At 45.2% G+C, this 19,030-nt stretch overlaps 1 protein-coding gene across 1 annotated transcript in view; it reads right to left on the bottom strand.

The window, feature by feature from the left end:
- Window positions 1-19,030, bottom strand: part of LOC139054362 (uncharacterized) — a 135,494-nt gene that overhangs the window by 59,058 nt on the left and 57,406 nt on the right. The window contains exons 7-9 of the mRNA XM_070531245.1: window positions 16,558-16,705; window positions 15,966-16,060; window positions 2,675-2,891 (exon numbers count right to left, since the gene is read on the bottom strand). Of these exons, the coding sequence (XP_070387346.1) occupies window positions 2,675-2,891; window positions 15,966-16,060; window positions 16,558-16,705 (460 nt within the window). The remainder of the gene's footprint in view (window positions 1-2,674; window positions 2,892-15,965; window positions 16,061-16,557; window positions 16,706-19,030) is intronic.

Below are 19,030 nucleotides of genomic sequence, written 5' to 3'. Positions count from 1 at the left end.
GTCCCATGGTGTTGGTTGTTTTGCTACCCCATAATGTGTTGTGTCTGTTAAAATCACCCGCTTTTAAAGATTCAGGCAGCTGGTTTAAAATTAACTCCAAATCTCCTACAGGAAAATGTGAATGCAGTGGAATGTACATTGAACAATAGGTGATGGTTTTATGTGCTGAAACAGTGACAGCAACGGCTTCTATGTGACTGTTAATGGCAACTTCTCTAGCTGCGATACTGCCCTGCAGACCAATGGCTACACCACCCGAAAGCCGGCTCACCCAAGTACAGTCTTGCCGTACACCAATGAAGCCTTATAAAGTTTTTTTATGTCTTTTACCTAGGTTTGTTTCCTGTAAGCACAAGGCCACAGGAGAAAAGTTACTTAACATGTCTGATGTCACCTAAGTTGCGTAAGAGCCCTCTACAATTCCAGTGGATAAAAAAGCCACTTTGAAACTGAAAAGTAAAAAATGGCTTTACAAGTGATTAAGAGATAATAAACATATTAGGTGGCACAGATCTAAAGAAGACTCATACAAAGGAGTGATAACCTTTAGATTATCACTTTCTTATTTAACGCAGTTATTTGGGACTTTTCTCTTTCCTCTTTCCACGCTCAAAAGAGTGAACGTCCTTCCGCGTCAACGACACCGTTGACCTCCATTGCTCTCGGTGAGGCGCTGGAGGACCGGGAGTTGGGCGCTGAGACATGTCTCGGGCCTTGGGGTTCGGTTGATTTTAAGGGCCCACGGGACTGGTGTCTGCAGGCCCTTCAAAGAGGATGGAACAAAACTGGCTGCTTCAACAAGGGGGCGAGAGAGGTCACTGCGGGACCACTGTGCATGGTCTCAGAGGACTCGTGAGGCCTGTGTGACGCTGGCCCCCACCTGCGTCATATCTGCGTAACTTCTCGGAAGGTATGAAAGCCGTTTTCTTGCATCAAAGAACCAGATTTTTTCTTGCACATTTAGTGCAATTACTTCCTTCTCTTTTATATAGCAAGGTCAAGACTGTGAGTAAGCTAGATGGTCTCCTTTGCAGTGAGCGCAATGTGCGTTAGCAAAAACACAGTTGTTAACGATTCACAGTGCGTTACCGAGAACGCAGTTGCATTTCCGACAGCTGATTGCACAGAAGCCGGGCAGAAGAGGTAATGGTCTTGTACTCGTGCACTTTTGCTGAGGCAACATGCAATGCCACCCCAAAAGTGCTATCTCGTTTCTCTTGAGCATACTGCTTCGCGAAAAAGGTCAATACCCATTTTACCTGCCACAAAAGCCTTTTGTAGTTCTCAAGTATTGGAGCTTGGTGATCCAACCACAGGTGCATGGCATGAGTGGATTCTCCGTAAGACAAACTCGAAGAGAGCACAAAAATATGTTTGCTGCCTCAGAAGTTTGTCTTAAGAGGAAGCTTTATCTTGGAGGCTCCTATGCGAATACATGGGAAAGGAGAAATTTTTTTTTCTCAGCGACCACTGCACCATATTTGATTAGATTTGCTACAATAAAAAAACATTAAATTTACTGACTGTAGGAAGTAGACTATATTTAGACCATCCACATTTTTGTAAAGATTATTGAAAATCGCAAACTTTCAGAAAACAAAACTATCAAGTTTTGAACTCTAACTCAACAATACAAAAGATCACGGTTCTGTACTGTACATTGCTCTGCAGCATAACATGCTTATATGAGTGACTTTTCCAAAACCCTTGTAAGTGTAACAAAATAACACAAGATAAAAGTTTGTATATAAAATTTGTCCACTTTGGATGTTCTAACTATACAGTTTATAAAACTGCAATATCTGTTTTTCATGTAGAGTTATGAATTTACGACCGTCATGCTTCTGTATTTTTTAGTTTTTGAAACACTTTTGGCAATATTTGTAAGAAAAATTTCACCTAGCTTGCCCAAAATTCTTCAGCGTCCTCTCAGGAAAAAAAGCTCACACACAACACATTCAAGTCATTATCAGCCTCATCATGTGTTCACATCATTGGTTCTTGCAGCTCCTGGACAGTGCACTCGCAATAATTATAAATCTGCAGACACACTTCAAGAATATCAACTATTGTTTCTACTGTGGTGCAAAATGGTGCAGATTTCCACGTCGATGCTAGTATAGCTGTATGTCCTGAGAAACAGTATTTGCCCCACAACCTCGTGTTTAGCAGTGCAACACCAAAGCCACTGAGCAACTTCAGCAGATTGGCAGTGAAGCAAAGAGCAGATGAAGGGAGCCGAATGCCACTAATGCCTCTCAAGTCGCCATAAGATATTCGGTGCTGCCGAATCTTTGTCACTGTTCCATGGTCACCACCTAGACTTGCGTGTTGCCAATGCAAAGTTACAAAAATGAGTTTATGTGATCCCTGTAGTATAATTTTATTGTAAAGAAACCACGATGTGACCAGGGACATGTAGATGATTTCGTTAAACAGGCAAATTCGTCAAATTCTTTTCTATAGTAAAATTCACAATACAGGTGTAAGATAGAAAGCTGGCCAGACCATGTCGTCTCCTTCACTCTGCAGGTCACATCGAAGTAACGTGGCTAGTTGTAATGGCATTTGACCACTTTCTTTTTTTGGACGCTGCTTTCATCGAAATGCTCTAATTCTCTTGCCCTTCTAATTACAGAAAAGCTACTATACTGGCCTTACATAGAAAGCGCACCTGCCACAATCTTTCCTCTTGGGAAGGACTTCGTTGGTGGAAATGCATGCTCTTGTTGTGGCTTCGACAATGCCAGCTGCTGAGAAGACGGTCGCGTTTGTGGCTGCTGTGGACAAGACTGTGGCGGGCCAGACACACGTGGAGGACAGCGGGGCTTTGCCCCATTATTTGAAGGCTGCGATCCTAGTGGCTGCTTGAGCATTTGTTGAATACGTTGCTGTTACCATAACAAAGCAAAGACAAAACTTATAAACAATGTACACATGAACTTCAGAGTGTAATGTTAGAAGCCAGCACATGCACAGAATTCTCAGCAAACCAATGAGCCAACAGTGTTGATAATGAATGAGACTTCACTCAAATGTGCCAAAAAAAGACCACAGTGGTACATCAGGGGGAGTATTCTGTAAGAGTCCACCTAGTGGACTGTCCATTTCGGCCACTGCTGATTGGATGCAGCTGTACAAGCGAGAAGGAGACGAGCAGCCCCAGCCCGTCAGCAGCAACTGAAATGGACAGTCCACTAGGTGGACTGCTACAGAATACCTCCCCTGCTAAGAAAGAAAACATAACATTGTTAAATTTTTGTCTTCCAAGAAGACATCAGTGCAAACAGATTCTTGCGTCTTGTGTCTTTAATATTCATGAAGGCAATGTTTAGTGCATTTTAAATTGTTAAGTGTCACATATGCTGTTGAAGTAAATTTCTACCCAGCCTACAAAGCTTGTATTACAGTAACAAATCACAGTAAGCCACTGGCATGCAAAAGGTTAGCTTCCTTGCAGGATGCCAAAAGTGACATGCTGAATTCATCTGAAAATAAGCATTCATTCTCTTGCTGTTGAATGTCCTGTTCCTGTTTGCAAACAGGGTGTTTGACAAGAAATTATTGTAATTCTTTTGCAATGACCCTGCTCTAGAGACATGATTCAATCTGACCGTAAAGAAAAAAAATACTATATCAACCAGTGACAAGAGTATGAGTGTCAATGCAGTACACCAGATCCTTGCCAATAGGCACTGGGAAGAGGATGAGTTTGGACCGGTGGCACCTTCATGCGGCCCCACTATGAATGGAGGGGCATGTGACAGCCGGGCCAGGCACAGCATGCGTTGCCGTCAGCTACGTTATTTGAATATGTTCCGTCGTTTCCTTCGTCTTGAACTGCTAAAATACCACGTGGACCCAAATCCAAACAAATGTGTTTCGTTTATGGGTGAATCAACAGTTACCAAAATATGGCCGAAGGTGGTGAGGCCATTCTGTTCAATCAGTTTTCATCGCAGCCACACCAGATAGAATGGTGGGAAGCGTGGATATGCACAGTCTGTAGGCAATGATGTGTACGTATGCTAAATTGAAACTCGCTACTCGGAGCGCATGTGGCACAGTGAGCACTGGGAACACCAAGCTGATGCATCTACAATGAAAGCAAAAGACTGACGCAGTGGGCCTCTTCGATTAAGTAGTCCCGGATTGTATGCAAACCGACTGCGGCTTCCAGTCCGACTAGCCCTTACCGAAGAATGTGTCAGTCACGTGATCCAGTTGCTGGGGGCTGTCTAAGGTTTTGTTCGAAAGCACCGTGAACGGAAGTCACTCTCCTGGCTGCCGTTGCCTGCTCTTAGCTACTCATAGATGGCCTCCTACCCAGCGTATTCATTAACGAGGCCTACAAAATGGTGCAGCCTCAGAGGCCACGTCACCGTCGCAACCATAAAGCTTGCATAGTGGATTTGCAGCATGAGCGCATATAACGTGTTTGCACAGCACAGTTTACATTGTGCTTTCGCTCTTCGTGACCCTTAACCGCTGTATTTAAGGTAGCTCACTGCCAGTAAAATTTAAGTGGAATTCCTACACAGACATAAGGAAAATCGTGGTCAAGTCATGCCACTGTTCCCATAGAAAGCACCCGCTGATATCCTCAAAGCTTGTGAGACCGTCTAGTAAAGGCCCGACATATGTCTAGAACAGAGCGCATGTACACAGTCTACTAATCCTGCACATCCGAAAGTAAACGCTCGATCTTGCTTGCTAACAGAAGTGATCAACATGTGTCAACAGCAATCGACGAAGCTCCGATTATATACCATCATAGCTACCGGCATGCAATACGATATGGTTCCTTGCACACCAGTTTTACTCACCTGAATAGAGAAATCTACTTGTTTACTACACATATAGCAATGAGCATGATAGATTTCACGAAAAACATCAAGGAAAGAGAGCATATGCACCTGATCGCTGTGCTTCTCTCTTAAAAAGCATGAAGACTAAAGCTGCAGCAGTTAGACTGCTTGTGAAAAACGAACATGATGGCACCCAAAGCATCGATATAACAGGAGCAATAGCTGATTGTCTAATATTTGCCATCTGGAATGCGCACGGAGCACATGGAATCTTTCACAACATGGTGTGAAACGCCGTGTGCATATTTTTAAGACAGCTGTCGTCTGCTAGCTGCTTGCGCATGTCCAAGCAAATATCTGCCAACAGCTCGTGGAGTCCACGGACGTTCCGTGACTTCCAGTTCGTGATAAACGAATGCGATTCTAGCAGCTCTCGGACTGGTGGGCGAAGCTTTCGAAGCTGTTTGAGAAAATCGAATGCGGGACAGCAGTCCCAAGCAGTCCAGGACTGTCAAGGACAGATAATGAAATAGGCCCAGGGTGACTGAATTTGGTCGCACTTCAATCACCCAGCGCTCACCAGTGGCACAAATAAGCAGTGGCAGCCGAGTGCCCAGAGTATCGCATTTCAATCACTGAGCACTGTACATTTACAATGCTGCTTTGATTCTGTCTAGTTGTTCTAACGTTAATAAACGAGCTGTTCATATGCAAGAGTGCCTTGTTCTATATGAATTGCCTGCCTTCACCATCGCAGGTGTAACGGTTCCAGAGCTTGGGCAGTGAAGGCGAACATTCAAATTTGTAGTCATTTTGCTCTCTTCTCAGTGGCTTAGTCTTTTTCTTTTAAGGTAATGTTTCCTTCTTCGCGCTTCCCAACTCCGGTTGCATCTGGTATATAACTCTGTTTGCTGTGTATCAACGGCGAATGCAGACACAGTGGCGCGTTCCTTCTCGCTGTCAATGCCAGCCTTAAACATGCACTGGCCGCCACCAACAGCTCTCACCAAGCTAAGCTGTGTGAAATAGACCAAGACTAAAGATTGAGCTAGTTTCTCGGAAATGAACATCAGAAAAGCATCACAAAGAAAAAAAAATTGGCAGACGATGACGCTTCTTGGTAATGATATCTTTAAGCGCAGTTGCTGCCTTATTTCAACAACAGGCAACCACAGGCAGCAAACGCAGTGCCAAACAGAGGCGGTTCTGCGTTTCAGATTGTGCAGCACACAGTGCGATCTGCCGCTGTTGAGCCGGCGCTTCAACGACGCACTATCACGCCATCTTATAGTGGGTCACCGCCGCGGAGGGAGGGGGGGAGATTAGCAATTATTGTTTAATGTTTTTTCTGAGGTGGGATGAGGAAACGGGTGGAGAACAGGGGCACTGAGTAAAGGCCACACACTAACTCACAGGCAGGGCTCGATGTGGCCGCACAAGGTTGGGGTGGGAAGTAGAAGTAAGCGGACAAGATGCTATAACTGTCTTTCAAGTCACCGCAACGGCACTGCGCCAGGTAAGGGTAGGTATAGGGCAAGAGTGGAGGAAGGAAAAGGACAGCCAGGCGCAAGCACTGCCAGAGGCGGCAAATGCCACTGATGAAGGTGCCCCGCAAACGGGGAAGCGAGAGACACAGCTGAGAGCCGTACAGCCACGCGACGCAGAGACAGAGGAGCGGAGAGCTGTGGATCACGCACGAGGCGGCAAGGAACGCCCGCCGCTGGCACTGTGGCAGTGCAGCGTCAGCGCAAGATGGGACGGCGATGGCGGAGTGGACAGTAGTGGCGAGAGTCACCGCAACAGCGCAGCGCGAAGGAAGGGGTCCAGAGGATAGGCGAGAAGATATGATCTGGCTTTGGAGGACAAGGGGCATACAGTTTCCTACAATATACTAGAGGGAACTCTGGCGCTGCAGTAGTCGTCCTATCATGGGAATGATGGGAAGCATGTGGATTTGTCTGATCTTCGTGCTTGTCGACTCAGACGTTCTTGTGGCTTTATATATTATGCTATTGCGACGAGGTTTATTGTCGTTCACAATGTTGTGGAATTAACGCTAGGTATCTCAAGGCACTGCAAAGGCTGTCCATAGCACAGGGGTCGCTCGCGATCACGGCACGGTCCTTGGTCTTCCTCTTCATTCGGCACATACACAGGGGCGTGTCTGCTTCATTACAATGCCCCTGGAGTGAAGCATAGCCATCCTGGCGACTCAGGGCGCGGAGAAGATAAGCGGGTCGTAATACGGTTTCAGGCAGTTGACATGTACTGTCTCTCGCCCACGACAAGATCACAAAAAAGGATGTGTACCCCTCCCGCGGATTCATGACGCTCTCGACTGCCTTCACGGATCGAAATACTTCTCTTCAATCAACCTCCAATCCAGTTACTGGCAGATTTCGGCTGATGAACTCGACCGTCAGAAGACTGCTTTCATTACACCGGACGGCCTTTACCATATTAAGGTTATGCCTTTCGGACTTTGTAGTGTAATGCCCCAGTAACTTTCGAATAAATGATGGACTCTCTCCTTCGGGGCTATAAATGGTCCACCTGATTATGTTATCTGGACGATATCATAGTATTTTCCCCTACACTTGACAGCCATTTCAGTAACTTGGCTGCTATTCTTGAAGTCTTTAGGGAGGCTGGCCTTCAACTTAACTCTTCCAAGTGCCATTTTGGACACCGCAAAGTCAAAGTTTTTGGCGACCTTGCCAGTGCTGCCGGTATACATCCTGATCCTGATAAGATTCACGAAGTCAAGAACTTTCCTGTACGCTGCGCCACAAAAGATGTGCGCAGCTTCGTGGGCATATGCTTCTATTTTCGTCGATTAGTTAAAAATTTCGCAGATATCGCCCAGCTACTGACTCACCTTCTCAAGAAGGTCAATGCGTTTTTTTGGGGCGGTGAACAAGCTGACACCTTCAACACCCTCATCCACTTGTTGACAACGCCTCCGATATTCGGGCACTTTGATCCATCTGCACTGCCTCAAGTTCCCACAGACGTGAGTGGCCGCATAGGTGCTGTCCTCGCCCAACAGCAAAATGGAGTCTAGTGCATCACTGCTTACTCCAGTCGCCTCTTGTCTCTACAGGAGCCAAATTTATCAATCACTGAGCGCAATGCCTCGCTCTGGTGCGAGCAGTGGCTAAATTTCGCCCTTACTTGCTTGGCTGCCTATTTTCTGTCATCACGGACCCCCATGCCCTATGCTGGCTATCGTCACTGAAAGACCGGAACGACCGCCTTGGTCACTGGGCACTCTGACTTCAGGAGTGTTCCTTTCACTGGGATGTAGAAGTCTAGCTGCTTACATCTGGACACTGACTGCTTGTCTTGTCATCCTGTCATTCCTCCTGGCAACGACCAACAGAATCCTGGCACTTGTCTCTTGCCATTTCTGACTTTCACAACATCGTTACTGAGTAGCAAAAGGATGACTCTCTACAAGTGATCATTCAGCGCTTGACTTTTGGACAATCAGATCACTCAATCAGAATGTTTGCGCTCCATGACGACATTCTTTATCGACGTAACATGAGCTCTGATGGACCAGATTTGCTGCTAGTTGGACCTCGTCATCTCCATTCTACTGTTCTTGCTGTGCTCCAAGAAGCACCCAATACTGAACACCTTGGTACCTCCCGCACTTACGATAGGGTTCAACGTCACTTCTGGTCAAGCCTCTACCGCTCTGTGTGACATTACGTTGCAGCATGCGACCTCTGCCAGCGTCGAAAGAGGCCATGTGTACAACTTTCTGGTCCCCTTCATCCAATTGATGTTCCCACGGAGCCTTTCTTCCGTGTCGGCATGGGCCTTCTTGGACTCTTCCCAAGATCCATAAAAAGAAACAAATGGATAGCCGTTGCCACAGACTATGCAACGCGCTATGTTATTACACGAGCCGTGTGCACCAGCTATGCTACAGATGTAGCAGACTTTTTACTTCAAGACGTGATTCTTCACCATGGTGTGCCAGGGCAGCTACTGACAGATCATGGCCGCTATTTCCTGGCCCAAGTTGTTGAAGACATACTTTGTTCCTGCTCCACCGAACACAAGCTCACAACCACACAGTATCACCCACAAACGGGCGGACTGACTGAACAATTCAATCACACCCTTACAGCGATGTCTATGTATGTTTCAGCAGACCATCACGATGGGGACAGCATTCTGCCCTATGTGACAATTGCAGACAATTCATCACGTCATGATACCACCGGTTTCTCGCCTTTCTACCTCTTGTTTGATCGCCATCTCACTCTGCCTTTTGACAGCTTGCTACCTTTGGTGTCGCGACATACCACGGAATATGCCCACGACACCATTGGTCATGCTCATATGGCTTGCCAGATTGCCTGTGATCAACTTACAAAAGCTTGGGCGCCACAAAAAACTCACTACGACAGTCGCCACTGAAACTAGTAAATGCGAATTAATGAGTTCCTCGCACAAACCAACACCACAATGTTTAAAAACGTAAAAGTGATACGCTTGAACAAGTTTTGTGCTATCAATATCTCGGAATCAATATCACGTCTGATCTAACATCGAAAACTCTTGCCACCGCAACAATAATGCAAATCAAATGCTAGGGTACTTACACCACAATTTCAGTAAGTCTCCAACAGAACTAAAATGCCATTACTGTTTGGGATCCTGACCGTGATAACCTTATTAATACACTAAAACTGATTAAGAACAATGCCACTCGTTTCATACTAGCTACTAATTTTCATATATCCAGCGTAACAGCAATGAAAGTCAATTTATCATTGTCTTATTTATCACTACAAAAAAAAGTTTTTCGCTTATGCTTATTTCACAAATTCTACCATCATCTACACGCTGAGCTCATCCATGTACCTAAGTACCTTTCATCGTGGGTTGACCACATCAGTAATGTTGGGTGCACATCTCGCACAAATACATTTCTACATTCTTCATACCGAACACCTCACGTGACTGGAACTACCTTCCCGCCAATCTTGTTTCCATCACCAATCGTGCTTTGTTCAGACAATCTTTATTTGCATTTTTTTATTGTAGCTGCGCCACATTGCGGGTCAATCTGTTTTTATCATGCTGTTTCTTTTATTGTTATTTCTTGTTGAATTCTGCCTTAATGCTTGCTGCAGTACTGTTTCTTTTGTATAACTTAGTATAACTTTTTGGTCCTTTGTAACCCACTCCTCTCTACAATGTATCTGTGCTTGAGGGTATTCGGAATAAATAAATAAGTTACCGTCACTTCATTGCCACAGTGCATTCGTTGCATTTGCTCCTGCATGACTGCCCTGCTCAGTTTTTTTGTCACGTAACCATTGAGCCGTTAAACAACAAGCAACCAGTTTAAGCTGCAGCCACAGCCATACACAGCCACGATGACGTTTTAGCTAAGATTCCGTGACCCCGAGCTGTTGAGTTGCAAATAGGCTCTCCCAAACACCACCTCCAAGATATCTCGGAGCACTGCGAGCGCCACCTTATTTTGTAGGTCACACCAAGGAGCCGCTTGCTCTAGGTCGTGCATCACTTCTGGTGAGCAGTAATGGCAGTGTATTCAACTACGGTATTAAAAAAAGACTTTTTGTTAAGCTTAAATGAAACTTCCGCTTGTATTTCAAATGTTAAATTTTGCACGAAGGCTCTTCTATATCTACATTATCTTAAACTAGAAGAAAGGTGGTTAACTGAGGGCTCCGAATTTTATAAGTCATATCATAAGAAGCCAACAAACAAAGACACCAAGGACAAGATACAGGAAATTACTTGCACTCAATAATTCAATTAAAGAAACAATAAATTAATGGAAATGAAAATGGATCAAAAAACAACCTGCCGCAAATGGGGAACGATCACACGTCATTGCATTACACGTGCAATGCTCTTACCAACTGAGCTACTGCAGCGCCGTTTTCCCATCCACTTGCTGGGGTAATTGTTTTACTACTGGAATTAACCCTGGTAGTGTTAGCCACTCATTATCATTTATTATCATTTCTTTAATTCAATTAGTAAGCACAATTTCCCATACGTTGTCCTTGGTGTCTGCTTGTTGGCTTCTTACGGTATGTCTTAGACTAGGCACTTAATGCAGCGGATAAAAACTTTTGTGCAGTTGGCCTTTCAGATTATGGTTAATACATGACCGTAATCAATACCTAAAGCATCTTTACTTTAACCTGATTCGAAGATCGCCAATCCCATAGTCACTAGCGTTATGCCTACTTAGTTTGCACACGTCAAGACACTTGCCTAGACGCACAAGGTGCATTCTCGAGATTGTGCTGTTGACATTAGCGATAACATGTGGTACAAAACCAGCTGGATGTGATCATGCAAGGCTACTTTTACAAGATGCCTCGTCTCCCTTATCCCTGCTGGTCGCCTAATGCTTTGACAGCTGCTTTGGCAGTCAGGAGTGTGTTCTGGAGAAGTGCATTTTTCTACTACCGTATTTTCCGCTGTGTAAGTCGCGTTTTCTTTTCCGAAATTTTTGTCAGTGCATCTCATACACCGGTGCGACTTATGACTTTTTCATTTTTTTTTGAAAAAACTGCCGCCAAAATTGGTTTGGATGACATGGCCATGCAAAATGCGCTGGGTTAACCTCCTCTGGCAGTTGCTACATGTTGTGTGCGTGCTATGGAGGTACTGGATTCTTCTTATGATCGAGTTGCCGAGTGTAGTGTGAGAAAGACGAAGCAGCAAAGCAAGCAGCAGCAGGCCGCGAGTCGACCGACTTTGAAGTCGTCGCATCTGCAGATCGCTTTCAAGATACGGCGCATATATGGCGCCCTGCTGCGCAAACTACGCAGTTGCTACCAGGGTAAAAGCACCCCCCCCCCTTGCCTCCCGTACTGCAGCCTTCCCACTTTCCACCCTTGTGCGAGATTCGGCTCACCGTTGCATGCTTTAACTCGCACGTACAGCATACATGGCACGCGGGGACAATGTCATTGCCCTTGGACTTTATACGGTACATCGTGGCGACCACGATGGCAGAAATGCACCTGGAGTGTCCATATCATTGCTTGAACGTGACTCGCGTTCAGGAAGTGAAACGTCACTGTATTTTTTTACTTAAATTGCTTACATATGTATGTGTGTGACTATATGTGTATATATGTGTAACTTTGACTTGTGCACTCTATCATTACTAGTTAAATCACAATACGAGTCTTTCTGAGGCTTGGCTAAAGTGAACAAAAATTAAATTTCAGCTGACTGTCACTCAGACCAGCTGCACCACAGCACGCATACTATAGTGCCTAATAGCATTGGAATTGTCCTGTATTTAAAAAATCGGGTTGGGTTTTCACACAGCAGCAGCGTTAACTAAGTAACTAAAAGCTAACTTACATCTGATAACGCATACTATAGTGCCTAAGAGCACTGGAATCGTCCTGTATTTCAGAAATCAGCTTGGGTTTTCACACAGCAGCAGTGTGCACGAACTAAAAGCTAACTTGCATCTGATCATTTCACAGCATGGTCAAGCTAAATGGCTGCAGAGATTTTTTAGCTGAAGACTTCCCGATTCACCCTCGTACGATACTGGCCACATCTCAAACCTGGATTCAGCCAAAGAATAATTTGAAAACAGCTCGAAAGTTTTCTAGCATACTAGGGCTGGGCAATTGATCTATTAACCATGTAATTAATGAAGTAATGCATTATTCACAATTTTTGTTATTGTGGTTAAAAGCACTTTCATTTAGTAATTTATTCAGGAAACCAAAACTCTACAAAACACTGTTTGGACAAATGGCTTAAAAACTAGTAGCTAGCCCAACATAAAATACACATTCAGATGTAACATGTTAATTCAATAACATAAAGTACCACTTAAACACACTATAACTAATTCTAACAGCTACAAGTTTATACTCATTGCATTCAAATGTACAATACTTTGGCAACACAAACCATTTGACATAAAAATTTAAAAATAGAGACATCTAGCAGTAACAAGAAATTTGAGCATTCTTTTCAGATAATACAATCTACAACTCTACACCTAAAGCTACAGTTACTTCTATAGGTAGTGCATTCCACACTGAGAATTATTTGGGTAATGTTTATTGTGGTGCAGATCTTATGACTGCAGTGAAATAAGATACACCCTTTTTTTTAATTATGGGATTTTATTCCCAAAACCACGCTATAATTATGTGGAACGCTGTAGTAGGGACTGCGAATTAATGTTGACCAATATGGCTGTTTAATGTGCCCCAATGCAAGGTACACAGGCGTTCTTGCATTATGCTCCCATCAAAATGCGGCGACTGTAGCCGAGATTTGGTCCCGCGACTTCAGGCTTAGCCACTGCTATACCCGTCACAACGGTGGGTTCCAAAGTCTTTAAAAATGAACTTTAAAGCAGTACAAACCTATTTGAGGAGCTTTTTGTGGAATTGTTTTTTACTTATCACACGTACATAAATCCGAAGCACCACTTAATCGATTTATTAAACAAATGAAAGGTTACACTGGTTCTAGTCAGTGCTTTTAATCAATGCCCAGCCCTACTGCATACAAAGGTTCTAGTCAGTGCTTTTAATCAATGCCCAGCCCTACTGCATACAAACCAAAATATATATAAAAATTTCCTCTAAGCAATGAACCTGGCAACAACACACATGGTTGAAGTTTCATGGAAGGCAAAGTTAGCATCCACGCAAACACACACATGTATGAAACATCCTCCACCTAGTGAATTTCCATGGAATTACTCATTTGTTTATCTAACATGTTGAGTGTCAATCCATCAATTAATTCACACTTTCCATGCACTGCTAGCTTCTCGGATAGTTAAACTGGTACAGTGGTTGCCCATAAAGGCCCCAAGTTTGACAGAGCTGCACAAATTTTGTTCCTAAGAGAATGCATATGGCTATCTTTTATGTACCTCCAGGTGGATGCCAACTTCTAATAAATTTGCTTTCAAAACTATTTCTCTGGGCTTGCTTTACTAGTGTTACATGTGGAGAGATGGGGACTGTCGGGGACGAGAAGGGCTGAAAGAGAAGTGCTGCACGCTGCGTACATGGGTCGACGAGCACACAGAGTAAAGAGCCATGTTTCCAAATTCTTGTCAACAACGGCCTGAATCATAGCAACCGTGGCTGATGATGCATTGGCGGTCATTGTGGAGTAGGATGGCGAATAGGTGGCCTCGAGCTCACGACAAACTATGCGTTACGTTGTCACATGGGATTGGCTGCCAGTGATGGTGCTCACAACTCAACGTAACAGTGGTACCTGGCAGGCGCACAATGTGGGGCATGATACCTTGGCTCTTAGCTTGTTCGAAGTGGCGACATTCTTTGATGATGGAACCAGTAGTAGAAACATTGCCAAAAACCAGCAAACTGAAGGCGTATGCGATGCCCTTTAATATGTACACCACTTTGTTTTCGACATCTTGTCATCAGCTATGCAGTGAAGAAGCAGGACATCTATGTATGAGATGTAGGGCTCTGTGGGGTTCTCAGCATGAGTCGCAAGAGCCTTTTCTTCTGCAACCGTGTGCCAGAAGGGGTCGCCGAACAATTCGTGAAGGTTTTCTTTGAAAATGTCCCAGCTTGTTAATTCGTCTTCATGGGTTCAGTATCACATGCGTGGGGTGCCGCTCAGGTAAAAAAACGACGTTAGTGGGCATGATCATTGGATCCCACCTGTTATTAGTGCCGACGCGTTCATAAAGGTTGATACACTCTTTAACGTCAGGTCCATCGAAGGTGGAAAAGAGAGCAGGGTTGCAAGCTTGGGAAGGCGTCACGACTGGAGCAGTCTGACGAGTTGTAGTCGACGCTGATGGGCTCTCATCTCCGGGAGGCATCGTGGCAAACTATGTAGCGACCCCTATGGAGCTCCGTAGTAAGGACAGGGACCACAAACTTTCACCAAAATGTTACATGCAGAAAGACACAAGCAAAGGAACCCATAACTATGTATTCACAAGAGCAGAGAAGCCAGCGACCAAGATGGAAACCAGCTCATGCTAAACACAGATGCCTGTTTTCGTCTTCCTTTGCGCCATGTCTAAAGGATCTGTTGCATCACAACGCTATACTGTAGACATTTCCACTTATTACTTGCCATAATGAGTCAGAATAGGCCTGCGCAAGAGGCTATATGCTGAAGTAATGAAGCCTTGCCCAGGGCACTTCATCACTATGCATGACTGGAAAAGGATGGAGTAACAATGACACTTTTCTCGAAGGAGAAATTAAGACATTTTTCCCTCGCTTTTTCTCTTCCCTTTGTAAACACAGTAGGGTGCCTCAATTCCCAGGACATGCAACAAATAATGAATTATGTCGTCTTTCAATGCGACAAATTCAACAAGTACGCCAAATGTTTTAGCATAAGGTTTATGCACAAGCCATATGTACACAACAAATGTTGGGCGAACTGGGGTCACATAGTATCACTAGTGCATGGGTCAATGCAGTAGTCAAAGCCAAATTGTGATTGCCTTGTCAAAAGCTTAGGACTACTTTTCGACAGGAGCTTTCTTTATTATTATTATTTTGCACCTTTTAATGCAATGGCTTTCACTAAACAAGCCATGTTTGCTTGCCAGCAGCCAATCCATCTTCAAGTAGGACCCCTACTGGACTAATGCTCAGCTATAGGCATGGAGTGTTGATGAGGGCCCAGGTGCATCTTTTCGTGTAGAGGGATGGGCCGGCAAATCCACCATCAAAAGTATGTCTCAAGCAGTCCAAGGGCTCACCATTCTGGCTTTGCACAGCTGTCATGAAGCCAATCTATTTTGCACTGAAGATCAATAGGACAAATCTGGCATTTTACATAGTCGTTCTTAAAAATTTGGCATGTCTTAAACCTAAAAGACATTTGAATGTAACTTATCTGAAGGTGCTCCCACAGTTTCAAAACTTATGAAATGCTTTCACCATAATTACAAGTGTTGTTTGGACATGCCCTGCCGATCTTAAGTAAAATCACCCTTCTGCTAACAGCAGGCAAAGTATACCTTAAGTGGCAGCATGCACTGGCACACCTAGTGAAAGCAACAAAAATGCCCAATAAGGCAGGCTTTGCACATGCAATCATGCAAAAAGCTGCTCAACTAGCAAGAAAAGCAGGCATGCACTCATGCACCCATACCTTCCAAGGTTCAGCAATGCCTCGACCCCGGCAGGAAACACTTGATGGACGGGAAGCACCTGGTTGTCGCGTTGCATTATTTCTCTCCTGAGCAGCTGTTTGCAAGTTATCAGTGTGTAAACATCGGGCACAAACTGCCTATTTCCAGAACACTGCTGAATTGAGACAACTTGAACTCAAACCAAGATGTGCCATGGGTATTTAGACACAGTCACGTGAATGGGCACATAAATGGCATTCAAAGCGAGTTCTCAAGCAGGACCATGAAATAACGGGAGGCACAAATCTAATAATCATAGGCCTCTAGTCCAGTTCAATTTGCATTCACAAAAGAGGGCACCTGTGGGCTGATTGAAGGACAAACTAAGCGCTGGAAAGCAGAAGTGCTGGTGTGACAGATGCAGCGGCATGCATTACAAAAATTCCCAATACCAAAGCAACAAGGCACCAGGAGAAGAAACCAATGAGAAGGCAACAGAGCCAAAGCATTTTCCAAAGCATGCAGTTTTCATTCCCTGAATTGCAGGTTTCAATGCAACAACCCTAGCACAATGAAAAAGGCAGCCAGCAGAATCTCAAGGCAAGAGCTTACATTGCAAGGCCCCTGATGCAGTGCTCACAACAGGCAGGCTGGACGGTACCTGAGGGCATGTACTGGAGCTAGCAGTGCCCTGACCACTGGAACTAATGACACCATAACCACCAGTAACAGCAGCAGCAGGACCATGCGATGTGGGACACTGCAAATACAAGGAATTAATATCTGAGTGATCAAGATCCAATTAAAATTAAATTCTGGGGTTTTACATTGCAAAATTCAGGATTCTGAGCATCTGGGGTTCTTTAACGTGCACCTAACATACGGTACATGGTTTCTTTTGCATTTCACTAGGATCGAAATGCAGCCGCCGCAGCCGCAGGCAGGATTCTATATTAAGCGAGCTATACCTGAGAATGACAAAGCCCAAGACTGGTGGAAAATGACCAAAAGCATTTTAGAGTAAATTCTGTAGCAGGCAAACTTCCAATTTGTAGGACCTGCCGGCACTTGTGTAGCAGGTTATTGAACACGTGCCTTCAGGCACACCCACATGCTCGCACGCACACACACTATACTCGCAACTATTATGACTAATAAAAGTGTTCTAAGAGTGAAGATTGCAGAAAGATGTCGGCTCAGGCCCGCAGGTCAGACAATCTGCACCCTACCCCTTTGATGGCAGCTTAACTCAGCACAGCTCACCGATAATTACCTGAACTAAGGTTTGTAGTTTTACAGGCCATATAAATTGCAGTCAACAATTGCTTACTAATTAAACAATCGTAGTATCATGCACGCACAAAGACGAACAGATGTCACTCGATGACAGCAAGCACTTGCTGTCGCAACCCTGGTATGATGAGAACTACCAGAGGAGAGCAATCACTTCACATTGACACTTGCCTCACCATTTCAACTATGCCACATCTTCGCAGCTCAGTTTAGGCTGCCTAAAACACTAGGCGAGCATAAAACCACCGGCCACCCTGGCTCGCTCTTAGCCCAGTATTTGCCGCAGATGACCTCCAACATATAATGCGAAGGCCACATATTCCCTCAGCCATGCAGGCAGCCATTAACAGCCATGGTCAAGCAAAAAAATAAATAAATAAATAAATAAATTACGGGGTTTTACGTGCCAAAACCACTTCATGATTATGAGGCACGCCATAGTGGGGTCTCCAAAAATTTGGACCACCTGGGGTTCTTTAACGTGCACCTAAATCTAAGTACACGGGTGCTTTCACGTTTCACCCCCATCGAAATGCGATGGGGGTAAACCCATCGCCACGTGCTCACGAGACAGCACTGCCACTGCCAACATCCCTCACTCATTCCTGCTGTTGTCAGTTGTGCTGGTTGCGCACGGCACGTGTACGCATCCAAATTTCTGTTGTGTCTGTTTTGTGTAGTTTATGTAGCAGTTAATGATGCATTTACTTAAAATAAAGGCTCGCTTTCCGCCCCCAAGTTATTCCAGTTTCAATTATACACAGTGTTATCACGGCAATAATAACAGCTGCCTGCACTTGCGGAGGTTGTAGGTTCGATCCCCACCATTGACAAGTTATCTTTTTGTCCCCTTTCCTGTTACATCTTCTTTATTTTCTACATTCCAATTTCAATCATGATTAACAAAATCGAACCCCTTGGTTCCCCTGTGGGGTCTGATGTGGGATATCTCTCTCACCGTACTCTTGGGACAAAGGAACGACAACACAGTAGTGCAAACAATCACAAGGGCATTTATTGCACCTTTCATAGATCAATGCCTGCTAGCCGAGTTGCTATCCACAAAACATGCCGATGGGCGCGCGACAAATCTAGAAGTCCGACTCACCGCGTCCTCGCGAGCGAATATGTTCGCTCCATGCTGGATCCAGACGCCTGGTCGTTCGCGTGTATGGTCACGCGAATCGTGGCGCGTTCGAAGGCGGCCACGCGAGGCGGTCTCGCAGATGCATCGGTCGCCGCGAGCGCGGAATGTCCGCGCTGTTCGGCGACCCGCCGGGGAAGAGGGTTGCTGCACGTGCAGCACGACCGTCCCGCTCGCTGTCTGGAACCCAAGAGAGCAAGCGCCTTCCTTTCGGCGCCCAAGTAACCTCGCGGCGTTCGCAGCGCAACACTCGCGCCATCTCTCGCACTGCGCTTCAACCACATCAACCGCGCGGGCGTCACGAAGGCCACGCGGCGAAGCGGGAGTACAGGAGACGCGCTATGCGGGAAAAACATCAGGGGAGGCGCGAGGGTCGCGCATCCCCACACCCCTTCTCTCATTGACTCATAGCAAGGGTCTCGAATCTGGCAGACTTGATGTCACTAGCTAGCATTCGAGGGTGTATTAGCTACGTGCCTGCTCTCCTAACTTCACGTGCTACATGACACCATCAGGCAGAAAAGGATGTTTCACATCCACCACCATGGCCCCCGATGCTTTCCATGGCTTCATAGACTGTTGATTTCATAGACTGCTGGCTTAATACGATGCCCGCACTTAAGTGCTTCATTACCTAATTTTAATTAC

The sequence above is a fragment of the Dermacentor albipictus genome, chromosome 1 (genome assembly GCF_038994185.2).
Source record: "Dermacentor albipictus isolate Rhodes 1998 colony chromosome 1, USDA_Dalb.pri_finalv2, whole genome shotgun sequence".
Classification (NCBI taxonomy): Eukaryota; Metazoa; Arthropoda; class Arachnida; order Ixodida; family Ixodidae; genus Dermacentor; species Dermacentor albipictus.
Note: the sequence above shows the minus strand (reverse complement) of the source record. Positions and strands in the feature narration are given on the sequence as shown.